This window comes from Sus scrofa, chromosome 17, assembly GCF_000003025.6.
Source record: "Sus scrofa isolate TJ Tabasco breed Duroc chromosome 17, Sscrofa11.1, whole genome shotgun sequence".
Classification (NCBI taxonomy): domain Eukaryota; kingdom Metazoa; phylum Chordata; class Mammalia; order Artiodactyla; family Suidae; genus Sus; species Sus scrofa.
This window is the reverse complement of record NC_010459.5, coordinates 37,707,209-37,721,595: the sequence shown is the minus strand read 5'-3', so window position 1 is coordinate 37,721,595 and position 14,387 is coordinate 37,707,209. Positions and strand designations below refer to the sequence as shown.

Below are 14,387 nucleotides of genomic sequence, written 5' to 3'. Positions count from 1 at the left end.
ACAGTTGCTGTCCTACACCACAGCCACAGCAACTTGGGATCCGAGCTGCATCTGTGACCTACACCATAGCTCACAGCAATGCCTGATCCTGAGCGAGGCCAGGGATCGACCGCATCCTCATGGATACTAGTTGGGTTCGTTAACCGCTGAGCCACAATGGGAACTCCTCCAAGGCTCTACTTTTTGATTTGGGGAGGAATCAGCTCACTCAATGGCTTGTAAATGTGCTTTCACCAAATTAGGTAATTTGGGAAGGTTATTTTTTATCATCATCATGATTATATTAATTTTCCTTAGTAGTTGTTTTTATTATAGCTCTGGTAGTCTATGCAGCCATTGGGCCCAGGAATTCTAAAGAGGAGCTCTAAAAGATGTAAAAACCTTCATAAGTCAAAGGCATGAAGCTATTTGCTGGGCTCCCCAGATAACAAGAAGGTACAGTCATCATTGTAATCGTCATTGTCATTTTCACCACCATCAGGTGGTGCCAACTCTCAGACTACAATTCCCACAGCCAGCTAGGAGAGCTGACAATAGCTACTGCTATTCCGTAAGCCATCAGTATAAAACTCCTTCCTGGAGTGAACATAAATATTCTGATGATTTAACTGAGAAAACAGAAGACATTCCTGCTGCACCTCCAGGCCCTCCACACACACACCCTATGCCTCATAAAAAATATACTTGATGCATGGAAGAAGAAAGGGAGGAACAAGTTTATTCTAGACTAATCTGAAATTAACTACAGATGGTTTGGTTCATTCAATTAAGACCACATTCTTTTCTTTACCTATCCTGTCCCCTTCACACATAGAAATTGGTTTTTGGAGTTAAATTCCTTCATAACGTTCCCACTGTATGACTGAGGGTAATTTCCTGACAGTGGAAGGATGCTAGATCTGTGTGGTTGTTCAAACAGAGGAACTTAGAATAAGGATCCAAAGATTGCCAATTAGATTGGTCCATGGTCCACAAACCAAGAAGAGATCTGAGGTCCTGAGGACCAGCTACCTCTAAGGATAGTGGTTTTTGAAGTATACTGTTTCTGTAGAAACATAAACTTCAATTTCTACTTTTAAAAACTTTGAAGCCATTTAAAGGATGTGATAAAAACATACATGTTTAAATGTGCGAGGCACCAACTCTTAACATGTTGGAGCCCATCTGGACTAGATTTTGGAAAAAACCTCTTGCTGTTTCTGTTTAATAGAAGACTTCTGAGGTCACAGGATGAGCTGCTGAAACTTTTTTGAAACAACTCTGTGTGAATTGGACCTTTTGGGGTACTGTGCAATGAAAACAAAAGATGGAAACAAACTGGTTGTTGAAGCTGATGAGAGGGCAACTATTAATCTCTAATCTCCAATTTCAATTTTTTGTGTGCATCCTTATAACATTATAGTAACTTAAAGCTGTTTCTTTGTTTTTTGTTTTGGCTGTGCCCACAGCATGTGGAAGTTTCCAGGCCTGGGATCAAACCCATGCCAAAGCAGCAACCCAGCCCACTGCAGTGACAACACTGGATCCTTAACCCACTGCACCACAAAGGAACTCCTTAAAACTGTTTTAATGTGTATTATATAATGAAGTTTCCCCCTTAAGAATTCAACTGAGGAAAGAGTACCTCTCCTAAAAAAAAATTAAAACCATTGCTTCAGATTATGATGTAGAATTTCTGGTGCTGAAGGTGTCTGCAGACTAAATCCAGAGTTCAGCTTCTCATGGTGGCCAGTTGGGGATTTTACCCTCTAGCAACTAATTTTTTATTTATTTTTTTATTGGCGAATTATCCCTCCCACATTATGAATAGACTTTGTGAGACTGTCTATCAAAATGAGTCACCCTTTCCTGGGCACCACTTCAGGTCAAATTATCTCTCTTGGGAATCTGAATTATGAATGTGTCTATGTAAGAACTGAAATGGCTAGGGTAGGTAGTGAGGAAGGATTCCTGAACACCTGTTGCCTACTTGTGAGAGCCCAAACTCTAGGCTGTCAGAATTAAAAATGCCTGGGGACCTATGGTCAATGTTCAGCTTGGGAGTGGGAGAAACTCAATCAGGTTTTCTCTCTTGGGAATTTGAATTATGACTGGTCCATGCAAGAACTGAAGTGGTTAGAGGTGACTTATTCCATAGTCTTGCCCTGAAAACACTGCTCATTTGTTTCTTTGTCCTGGCTCTTTCCATGTCCTTCAGGGTCCTATCCTTTCTGAGGCCTGTTGTATGGATTTTCCTTGATTCTTTGAGGTCCTCAGAGCTTCCAGTAGACCCCCTTTACTTGTAGTAAAGTAGTATCGACCCCCTTTACTTGTTTCTTAGTGTAACCTTTTTTGGGAAGTCTCTTAAGGTTCTAGGATCCTCAGGCCAAAGCCTTCTGGCTTTAGGGACCTATGGTAATGCCCAGTCACGACCAGCTACCCCGGTTGTATCCGCAGACCTCTTAGGACAGACAGCCCAGTGACACTCTGTATGGAGTTGTAGCCATTCTTGTTTTTTCGGCGATAGGAGGAGCTCCTTAGAAGGGGGAAAGGGTGAAAGGCTGAATGGCAGTTCCTTAAAGGCTTTTTTCTGCCTTCCTCGTTTTGAAAGCAGCTTCGGGTGTTCCCAGGCTTAAAAATAGGGGGCAGCACGTCTCCCGCGGCCAGACCCGGAAAAGCGCTTACCAGGAGAGCAGTCTCAGGGCCGGTAACTGGGTTTCCACTGGCCTGGGAAAGAGCAAGCGCGCAGCCGGCGGGACTTCGGCGGTGAAGGAGACCCCGCGAAGGGAAAAGGAGCTTTCGGATTCTTTAAAGAAACAGCCACACACCTTCGAGCAGCCTGCGTGTATTTGGAATTTAGCAGAGCCCACGCCCAGTCTCCTTGAAGCCCCTCCTCCTGAAAGCTCCGCCCCAACGTCAGTAGCCACACCCGCACCCGTTCCTAGGAAGCCACACCTACTGGAGATCAAGCGCCCCAGAGGGTCCCCCAGGTCTGGGGAACCTGGCCCTGCCGCGCCAGCCACCGGGAGGCAGGCGCGCTCAGCAGGTGGGGTTGAGCACGCGGCAGGAGCAGGCACTGCGGAAGAAGCGGCACTGGCAGAAGGCGCACGGGTCGCAGCAGGCGAGCGCCGGAGGCTTGCAGCTGTCGCGGTTGGCCACGCAGGGGGCAGGCCGCGGGGGCCGGGGCTGTGCCACCTTCTTCATCGAAGCCTTTTTCTGTGGGGAAACGCCGGGGCTGCCCAAGCCGTCCACCTCCGCCCGTCCCCACTCTTCCTCACCTCTGCCTGGGAATTCCTTGCCCCACCTGCCTCTATCCTCATCAAAATTTAACTGGCTTCGATTTGGCCCTCTTCTCTCAGTAGGGGATCCCACTCAGCTCCACGGTTTTAAACTACCGTCTCTTTTTCTTCCCCTTTTGGTGTATCCGAATCCCTGTTAGTTCTACCTTCACAACAGATCAGGAGGCTATCCACTTCTTCACTAGCGCAGCTACCCTGGGTAGCAGTGGGAGGCCACTGTCTGTTCTCTTTCCTCCTTACAGTCCATCTTCCAGTGCGCAAAAGGGACCTCTTGGAAGATCTATGATGGCTTAAAGCTACCCCCACCCCGCCTTGCCCCGCGGTTACTCTTTGCGCTTAGAATGAAACATAAACTTTACTTTGGTCTCTGAAGTTCTCTGGCCGGCCCAGTTCTCCCACCTGTCTTTACCACACCTCCCCACCGGCCTGCCTTCTGTGCACAGAACACAGTAAATGAGTTCCTGCTGCAGGAGCCTTGAGTTTGCTACCCCCTTTCCTGGGGACATTCTTTGCTGTGCTGTCCAATAACAGGCAACCACTAGCCATATGTGGCTACTGAGTTCTTGAAATGTGTCTAGTGCAAGGGAGGAAATGAGTTTTCAAATTTAACTTTAGTTAATTTAAAATTTAAAGCTGAAAATACTGTAAAATATTTTCCTCTTTATTGGGGGAAACAACAACTTTGTTTTGTTAGCACTATAGCTCTAGTTTAAGCATAAAAAAATTAGCATCCAGGAGTTCCTATCGTGGCACAGTGGTTAACGAATCCGACTAGGAACCATGAGGTTGCGGGTTCGATCCCTGGCCTTGCTCAGTGGGTTTAGGATCCGGTGATGCCGTGCCGTGAGCTGTGGTGTAGGTCACAGATGCGGCTTGGATCCCGTGTTGCTGTGGCTGTGGTGTAGGCCGGTGGCTACAGCTCCAATTCGACCCCTAGCCTGGGAACCTCCATATGCCTGGGGAGCGGCTCAATAAAAGGCAAAAAGACAAAAAAAAAAAAAAAAATTAGCATCGGAATTGAGAGTGTAAGTCACTCTCATTACAAAAGACTCATTACAGGAAAAAAATGTAAAATATCTTTTTTTTTTTTTTTTTTTTAGGGCAGCATATGGAGATTCCCAGGCCAGGGGTCTATTCAGAGCTACAGCTGCTGGCCTACACCACAGCCACAGCAACAGGGGATCCAAGCTGCGTCTTCGACTACACCACAGCTCACAATGGCCAGATCCTTGATCCATCGAGGGAGGCCAGTGATTGAACCAGCAACCTCATGGTTCCTAGTGGGATTTGTTTCCACTGTGCCACGACAGGATCTCCTAATATAAAATATCTTAATAACTTTTTATACTGAATACATATTCAAATGATAATATTTTGGATCAATTGGGTTAAATAAAATATTAACATTAATTGCACCTGTTTTACTTTTTTTACAAATTTCTTTCTTTTTTTTGGCTGTGTGCTCAGCATGCAGAAGTTCCTGGGTCAGGGATTAAACAAACCTGTGCCACAGCAGTGACCTGAGTCACAGATGTGATGCCAGATCCTTAACCCGCTAAGCTACTAGGGAACTCCTTTTTTTACTTTTTAAAACGTGGCTACTAGAAAATTTTAAATTGTATATGTGGCTCATGTAGCATTTCTATTGGGCATTGCTGTTTAAGATTACTGACTTTCTCAGTCTTTAAGTGCTGCTCTCTTCTAGAGAACTTCCCTGACCACTCTTCCCTTCTCTCTATCTCATCACCATGCTTTAATTCCTTCATGGTGTTTATCATTATCTGAGTTTATCTTACCTATTTATTAGTTTACTTGCTGTTCTCCTATTTTCCCCAGAAGAGTGTAAACTCCATGAGAACAGCAATGTCTCTCATTCACTACTATAGTCCCAGCACCCAGCATATAAATAGATTTTACAATTCTGTCAATCATCTGATCTACTCGTTTACAGAAGGCCTGAAGAGCAGAAACTTTATTGTGATCACCCAGTGCCAGATTTTATTCCTTCCCAATCCCTAGTTCAGCACTCCCTGCTCTGATTACAGTTGCTCTGAAAAAATGAAGCATACCAAAATAGGGATAATGTGTGCATTTCAAAATGCCTTAGTCTAGTATTTCCCAAAGTGTGGGAACCTGTACATGATAGTATGATTTTAGGTGATACATGAATATTAAATGATGGGAATCATATAGTGAGAAAGGATTCTTTTTTTCAATAATGTCTTTCAACTTGCAAGGCTCATTTTGATGTCAATATATCCTTAATGCTTTCCCAACACTTTCTCATCTTCTTCTTCTTCTTTTTTTTTGGCTTCTTTTTTTTAGGGCTGCATCTGCAGCATATGGAAGTTCCTAGGCTAGGGGGCTAATTGGAGTTACAGCTGCTGGCCTACACCACAGCCACAGCAACACCAGATCCGAGCCATGTCTGTGACCTACACCGCAGCTCATGGCAATGCCGGATCCTTAACCCACTGAGAAGACCAGAGATCGAACTAGCAACCTCATGGTTCCTAGTCATATTTGTTTCTGCGTGCCATGACTGGAATTCATCTTCATTTTAACACAGCAAGCCTCAGATTTAGAGCTTTGGCAGGCAACACCAACCAGCTAAAATTCACTAAAAAAGTTTTCATTTTACTTATTTTTATAGTTACTTTCTATTAATGCCAAGTGATATGGTTTTCTATAACAGTTATATAATGTTTTAAGTTTTCACTTTAAACAAATATATTAAATAACTTGGTGAAACTCAGATATGGCAAAAATTGTAGAAATGGTTCTGAAATGACTGAGGTTTGGGAAACATTCATTAATCCGAAAGAAGAGTGATGGTGAAATTTTAGGTAGAGTGTAAGCTAGTATAGGAAGATGCTTTTTAGCAGATAAGCCATCTTGCCTAGCGAAGCTCAGCTTCTGGGGTCTGGTTCAGGGCTGGAGGCCAGGAAGTTTTTTGGTAGCTTTCAGTTTCTTTGGGATGTAGGCAGGAAAAATCTTTTAGTTCTTAGCTAGGGTTTGAGGGGTTCTCCCTTTTAAGCCTAGTCTCAACCCCACAATGAGAACTCCCAGGCCTACCTTGGAAGATCTCTTCTCCGCTTCTTTTCTGCTGATCTTTTTGGATTTCTTGTTCAGTGCTTCAAAGATAGACAAAACGAGCAAAGTCAGTTTCTGAGGACCCTGAGCTGCAATGAAGTGGGAGGAGCAGAGGGGGCTCCGGGAAGCCCCAGGGCTGGGGAGAGGATGAAAGGTTAACTGGATAGATCACATCTTGGGACTTAGGCCAGCAGATGTTTGTTAGCCTGGCTGTTGACCTGGGGCCAGGTACTGAGAGTTAAGAGTCTTCTGAGGGAAAGCAAAGGGGAAATCTAAGAAGGCCCTGGAAAAGGGACTCAGTGTCTTGTAGATGGATGGACTTGTATTTCTTATAATTCTAGTTCTCATTTCTCAGAGTTTTGGCATACCTGATTGAATCCTGACTGCCATATAACAGCTTTGTGGTTTGGGGCAACCTACTTAACCTCTTTATGACTCAGTTTTCTCATCTGCAAGCAGGGTATTGTAATACCTACCTTGAAGAGCTGTCTTGAGGATAAATGAGATATGTTTTTAAAGTGGAAAGTGTGGCACATTGAAGGTGAACAGTCATTGTTAATGTGCCCCAGTGCCTTCCCCGATATGTCTAGAATATTCTCTTTTTTAAGTGAGAGGCAAGTCAGTAAGGAATATTAGTTTTGAACTTAGGTTCTCGGTAAACACCTGGGTTTGAATTCTGGCTCTGCCAATTAAGAACTGTGTGCCCTATGTGAGCTACTTAACTTTCTTAAGCCTTAATTTCTTTAACCTGTGAAATAAAATAGGAATGAAAATAATACTCACTTCATAGTGCCTAGCACAAAATAAGTACATGCATTATTATTACTATTATCAGATGGAGTCAAGATCTCCAATGTCAGGCTCTAATGCCCCCGGTATTTTTCCCTGAGCAGTCATTCTCAAATCTCAACCCTGACATGAAAGGACTTATTCATCCCTGACTTGGTAATATTCTGCAGCATTTCCTAAAATTTTTACCATTGAAAAGAGTTCTGTGATTCAATAAGTTTCAGAAATGCTCAAGTTAAACCATATTCAGCAAGTGTCTTGACTTTAGGGTTTCTCAGAGCCTCTAACATGCTAAGTTGTATATTAGATGGGTGGCAGGCAGGGCTCTCCCAAATTAAACGAGTTAAGGGGCACTTTATTCCTCCAGGGTGGTTTTGAGGAATGAACATGAAGGAGTTCTGACTTAGGCAATGGATCCTGGTAATGGATCCTGGTATCAGCTTAGGGAGTGTGTTTAACATCCTGCAGCCCCTTCTCATAGGCCAGAGCCCAGAGGCTGGGCCCCAGGCCAGGCTGCTTACCCACAATAGAGACAGAAGGGAAATCCAACAGGTTCATGGAGGAGTTGCTCCTTAGACTTCTTTCATCTTTGGACTTTTCCTCAGGTGCCAGGTGGCTGGAGGCAGTGAAGAAGCACAGGCATACCAGTAGGGTAGCTAAGAGGAGGCGAGTGACATCCATCCTGGGAGGCCTGAGTGAGACAGAGAAGTCAGTCAGGTGGGTCAGGGGTCCTGGCAAATGGATGTGCCCTCCTGCTTTCTTTGTGTTCCTTTGGGCTGGTGCTCCGACCCCATTCCATATGCCAGTGTCCCAGTGGAACTGGAGGGCCAGCAAGGCTTAGGACAGGGAAGGGGAACTGATGAAGGAAGAAGAGAGAAGAGGAGAGATGAGAGAGGAAGTGAGAAAGACAAGGAAGGCAGGAAGATTGAAGCAAAGAGAAAAAGAATGCATTGCAATTGCAACTGGTCTCTGCCCTACAGGAAGTGGGGTGCTTTTTTTTTTTTTAAGTCATTGGCCCCAGGAGATCTTATGCCTGGACAGAGTTGTTGAAAGTTCCCCAAAAATGCCTCACAGTGGCAGAGGTTTATACTAAAGTGCAGAGAATAAAGCTTAATGAGAAAGATGCAGAGATAACTTGTTTATTCAGACAAGCATGTATATCATTTGCTTATGCTGTATTCTGACACCCAGAGGAAATGAATGCAGGTAAAGTTTGTGTCAGGAGGATAGAATGGACCTGTTCACACAGGCTAACTAGATTTATTGATTTATTGCTAGCTGGATTTTGATGAAGCTAACAGATCCCAGAGTGGATTTCTTCCCATGAATGTCTAGGTTAGGCTCAATTAGGACTCACAGTTTCAGCAGCATCTTTATCTTCTCTGCACATGGCAACCCCCCACCCCCACCCCCTGCCCCGTGCATGTTCTTTCTGGTCTGGGAAAAAGCTGAGGCTGTGTTTCCAAGATTCTCTGTGCCCTGCCATGATAGGTATGGCACAGAGAATAATAGGCATGGCACAGAGGGATAATAGGTGAGAAGAGAATAAAACAGTCTGTTTGTGCTGATGCTGCCCACTTCTGGGCTCAGCCTGGCAATTTCTAGCCTATTCCTCCTGGCCTTCAGATTGGCTAGAGTAAACTTTTCTCCATTTCTGTTACATTCCAAGAGAAAAGGACTCAACCAGCCAGGCCCCAACCTCCTCCTAAACTTGTTGAAGCTGGAGGGGGCGGTCCCTTCCTTTTGAAGTCCATCCTCTATCTCTCTCAGCTCGCTCTTCTGATTCCTTCTGATCCTTTCATCAATAGGCACTGGCCAGTCATGAACTGGCCACCAATTTTCTTGAGCCAGTGAAATGAGCACTGAGCTCAGAATCAGAATCAGAGCTTTGAGTTCTTCTCTTGGCTCAACCATTAGTAAATGTGTGACTTGGGACAAATCCATTCTTTTTTTTTTTTTTTTTTTTTTTGATGGACTCAAGGTAAAATGAGGGGGGTGGGCTAGGACAGTGGTTTACATGGTTTACATTCATTTAGCAGGGGAACACCTTCTTCAAATGAACTATGACTTGCAGAATCCCAATATATAAAACAGAAAGGCAACACAGGGGTTTCTTAAGCAGGTCGTATCTTTTTTTGTGTGTGGTGGGACAATATAGCTCCTCAGTCCCTAAAGCCCAAAACATTTCTTTTTTTTTTTTTTGTCTTTTTGCCATTTCTAGGGCCGCTCCCACTGCATATGGAGGTTCCCACGCTAGGGGTCGAATTGGAGCTGTAGCCGCCGGCCTACACCAGAGCCACAGCAACGCGGGATCCGAGCCACGTCTGTGACCTACACCACAGCTCAGGTCAACGCCGGATCGTTAACCCACTGAGCAAGGGCAGGGATTGAACCCAAAACCTCATGGTTCCTAGTCGGATTCACTAACCACTGAGCCACGACGGGAACTCCCCAAAACATTTCTTGAGGCCCTAAGGTTTCTAGCTCCAAGCAGTTTGATCTCTGAGGTTTCTAGTCCCTGTCAGCAATAGTTAAACCAAACAAATCTTTATCAGGAAAGCCTGAGGTGTAGTCATTTGTTCCATTCTCCCCTCTCAGAACTTTGTGCTGTTCTCTGTCAAATAAATCCCTTGTCACATTGTTTATGCATTTGTCTCTCATTTGATTAAAAAAAGAGAGAGAGAAGCAATGTTTTACTTATTTCTCTGACTCTGTATCTGGCACAGTGACCAGCTCAGAGCAGTAACTTGGTAAACGCCAACTGGATACATACTCCTGTCTTAAACTAAGCTCTTCATTTTTCTGGCTTTGTGGGTTTCTGAAAAGAATATTGTTAGTTGCCTCTTTAGCATCAACTATGATCTTCCTCCTTTCTAAGAGGATTCTGGATTTCCTAGATATATATTTTGGGTGACAGTGATCTTAGCTCCACATCCAGGGGAAGCCTTGACTTATTCATGACAAACAGTATAATCCCATCCCATCCTCCTAGTGTTGGTTCAGGAATGGGGATGTGACTGAAGATGATATAGCCCAGAGGAAGTCCAGGCCTCTTTCCGATTATTTAAGGAAGCTCTTTCTCTCTCACTGAATATATAATAAAATGCCAGAAGTCCTCGTTAATGTTGGCAGGCATCTTATAAAGGGAAGCCAGCTTTAGGACAAAAGTGACACAATAAAAGGCAGATTGGATATATAGTAAGGAAGGACATTGGTAACATAATTAAACTACTGGAGTAGAACTTGCCTGAAGCCCATCATATCTGAATTTATCAGGTAAGCCATTACATTCCCTTTATTTATTATGAGTTTTCTGTTACTCTCAACGGATTCTAAAGGATAATTTTCCTTGTTATTTGCCCTGGAGTTGCATCTTAGTTAGGTCTAAAGTTAGACTCCAAGGGAGTTCCACTTGTGGATCAAAAGAATCCGTGGGGATACATGTTTAATCTCTGGCCTCAATCAGTGGGTTAAGGATTTGGTGGGTTGTTGCAACCTCTGGCATAGGTTACAGATCTGGCTCAGATCTGGTGTTGCCTGTGCCTGTGGTGTAGGTCTGCAGCTGTAGGTCTGATGTGACCCCTAGGCTGGGAACTTCCATGTGCCACAGGTACAGCTATGGAAAAAAAAAGTGCAGAGTACAAATTTCCTCCAGCTGGGAAATGATGGCTTTATTTATTTATTTTTTAATTTTACACCAGAATAAGTAGTTGGCTTGCCTTTAGGGGTCATGTTGTATGAGAAAAATATTTTTCTTTGAACACCACCAGCATAGTGAAATGTTCATACTCTGAGAGAGATGTACAGGAACCAGCTGAGGGAATAGTAGATCCCCAGCTCCCAGTTCTGGAGTGAGTATCTCCTTACCCAGAGCACAGGCTCCCTGGATGGGATGTTGAGAAGTATCACCTGCATATTTAAATTGCTCCTCTCCCCTCTCTCAATCATTTACTAAGTACATACAGTTGACTTTGCATAAGTTAAATGTGAGTATGGTCTGGCTCCACTATACTCTCTTTGTCCAATCATGTTGGTTTTAATCTTTGACTCATTCTTTTTTCTTTTTCTTTTTTTTTTTTTTTTTTTTTTTTTTGCTTTTTAGAGCTGCACCCATGGCATATGGAGGTTCCCAGGCTAAGGGTCGAATCAGAACTACAGCTGCCGGCCTACTCTATAGCCATAGCCACAGCCACAGCCACGCAGGGTCCCAGCCACGACTTCGACCTACACCACAGCTCACAGCAATCCTGGATCTGAGCTGCATCCGTGACCTACATCACAGCTCACAGCAACATCAGATCCTTAACCCACTGATCGAGGCCAGGGATCGAACCTGCAACCTCATGGTTCCTAGTTGGATTTGTTTCTGCTGCACCAGGAGGGGAACTCCTGACTCATTCTTTCCTGACCTTTATATCCTCTTACCAAATTTTTCCCACCCTTTAAATTATCTCACATTTTACATTTCCTCTTCACTCCAGCCCATTCCTTCTTCTCAGTGGAACCAGTCACACTGACTCCATCTCCTTGCCTTTGCTCTTGCTTCAACAACATTGTCCACTCTCTCCCCTCCCCTGGTCACGTTTCTCCCTTTCTCAGTGGAGCCAGACCATGCTTAAATATGCAGCTCAGTTCCAGCTCTAGCACAGTCCTCTTTCAGTCTCAGACAAGCCCAAATAGCTCTCACCCTTTTCTGAACTCCTCCAGCTCTTACCCTAAATACTACATTGCTTAGCATTTCATGGCTCTAAGTGTTCATGAGGTCATTCTCATCAATTAGACTTAGTTCTTTGTTTAAAGGAGGTAAAACAGTGCAGCTGAAAGAACAAAGGCTCTGCAGTCAAACATATGTGGCTTCACCACTTACAAGCTATGTGATGACAAGTTGCTTAATCATTCTGAGATTCAATTTCTTCATCAATGAAAACAGACCTTATTATACCCAATACACATGGTGTGCTGGGAATTAAAATAGGATCAGGAGTTAATGAAGTGCCTGGTGTAAACATTAGCTAACCACACTAAGTTCAATGGACATATGTTTATAGATGTTATATTCTGAAATTATATATATGTAATATATATGCACAAAAAATATATATATATTTTTGCTTTTTAGGGCTGCACCTGCAGCATATGGAAGTTCCCAAGCTAGGGGTTGAATTGGAGCTGCAGCTGCCAGCCTAAGCCACAGCCATGACAACATGGGATCCTTAACCCACTGAGCGAGGCCAGGGATTGAACCCACCACCTCATGGTTCCTAGTCAGATTCGTTTCAACTGTGCCATGACAGGAACTCCTAGTTTTGATTTTAATGCTGGAGAATGAGCATTAAAAGTTTAAGAAACTTAAAATGAGGGTGGGGGCCAGTTGTTTGGCTCTGCTCCTTCTGGAATATAATAGGCATGTAGACTATTGTTCCAACCAAAACTGGTAGGAGCAGGCTAGAATTTGGCCAGGCTGCTGTAATGGGAGCCCATTCACTACACTGTGGCCTTGGACATTTTACTTAATTTCTCTGAGGCTTAGTATCCCCATTGTAAAGGAGTAGAAATTTTAGTTCTGAGGAATCCTCAGAGAGTTAATAAAAGATGGAAATAACTTTTCAATAAAGAAGCTAGCACAATGCTGGATATATAGCATCACTCAGTAAGAGTTTGCTGAAACTGCCTCTCTCTCCTGTTTGGGTCTCTCTCTGCCCTCTTTTTGGAAATAAGTCTCCTGCCTGGTTGATCCTGCCAGCAGCATGAACTGTATTCTCCTTGCTCGCTGGTGGTGACTTCATTTCATCTTGGTTCACAGGTCTATAGCTCTGGGTCTCTGGTGCTCCTAGCCTTCATTCTCAGCCACCAATGGCTCCAAACTGCCCAGGCCTACCCAAACCCCTTCTTTTTTTTTTTTTTTTTGTTGTTGTTGTTGTTGTTGTTGCTATTTCTTGGGCCGCTCCCGCGGCATATGGAGGTTCCCAGGCTAGGGGTTGAATCGGAGCTGTAGCCACCAGCCTACACCAGAGCCACAGCAACGCGGGATCCGAGCCGCGTCTGCAACCTACACCACAGCTCACGGCAACGCCGGATCGTTAACCCACTGAGCAAGGGCAGGGATCGAACCCGCAACCTCATGGTTTCTAGTCGGATTCGTTAACCACTGCGCCACGACGGGAACTCCCCCAAACCCCTTCTAATGGGGCCCAGAGCCTCATGGTTGCCTCCCAGCCGCTGTAACTCTGTCGTCATAACTGCCTATCCTAGTTTGCCTTTCTCTCTGTCTTAGATGCCAGGGCCACTTGGACTCTAGCTTCTTTTCCAGCTAAATGGATTTTTTTTTAGCCCGGTTCAGTGTAACTAGAGCCAGCAGGATCGCCTGGGATGGCTAACTGGTTAGGACTGAGGAAAATGGGCTGAAATATATTTGAACTATTTCCTCCATTCCTTCCTTTTCAATTCCTGGGCCCTCACTTCCAAGCAGGGACTCCTTTTTCTAATGATGCAGTTGGCCTACTCAGCTTGGAGAACAATTTCTCCTTCTCTTTTGTTTCCCACACCGAATCAGTCAGTCATTAAATTCTAGTGATTTTCATTCCCCCCGTTTCTCCCTCCCTCCCTTTCCATTCCTTCTGTCCCTAGTAGCCTAATTCTCCTGCCTGGTCTTCTATCACCACCTCTTCACTGTCCTCCTTGACTGTAGAACATATAACCAAGCTAAGCTTCCTTTTAAATAAAGTCCCATTTTCATCCATTCATTCATTCATACATTCATTCATCTAGTTAACAAGTATTTGTTAAATACCTACTATGAACCAGTGGTAAGCTAGATTCTTTGGTTACAATGGTGACTGAGATACCCAATGATTACTGCCTGTCTTTACAGAGTGTACATTCTATCAGGAAAAACTGACAAGTTATTCAAACTAATGCATGGGCTAGGGAAAGTCTCTTGAAGCAAGCTGCACTGAAGCTGAGAACAGAGGCCTGATTTGGACTTAGCTAGGTTGGAGAAGAGGGTGGAGGTGGTAGTAGTGTTGCAGACACTGAGAATCACAAATACGAAGATCCAAAGGCAAGAAAGGCTGTGCATTTGAGGAACTACAGAAGATCAGTAAAGTTGGCAAATAAACATTAACAGGCGATGGAGGCAGGGGCCAGATCATGATGGGACTTGTAAACTATGGTAGGGAGTTTGGACAATATATATATATTTGTCTTTTGTCTTTTTAGGGCTGCACC

At 44.2% G+C, this 14,387-nt stretch overlaps 1 protein-coding gene across 9 annotated transcripts in view; it reads right to left on the bottom strand.

Annotated features, from left to right (window-relative positions):
- Nucleotides 2,809–14,387, bottom strand: part of ASIP (agouti signaling protein) — a 176,173-nt gene continuing 164,594 nt past the window's right edge. For all 9 annotated transcript variants that reach the window (XM_005672859.3, XM_021077312.1, XM_021077313.1 and 6 more), the window contains 3 exons: nucleotides 7,682–7,851; nucleotides 6,354–6,412; nucleotides 2,809–3,195 (listed from right to left, as the gene is read on the bottom strand). In XM_005672859.3, coding sequence (XP_005672916.2) covers nucleotides 3,019–3,195; nucleotides 6,354–6,412; nucleotides 7,682–7,841 — 396 coding nt within the window. In that variant the 5' untranslated portion in view covers nucleotides 7,842–7,851 and the 3' untranslated portion in view covers nucleotides 2,809–3,018. The remainder of the gene's footprint in view (nucleotides 3,196–6,353; nucleotides 6,413–7,681; nucleotides 7,852–14,387) is intronic.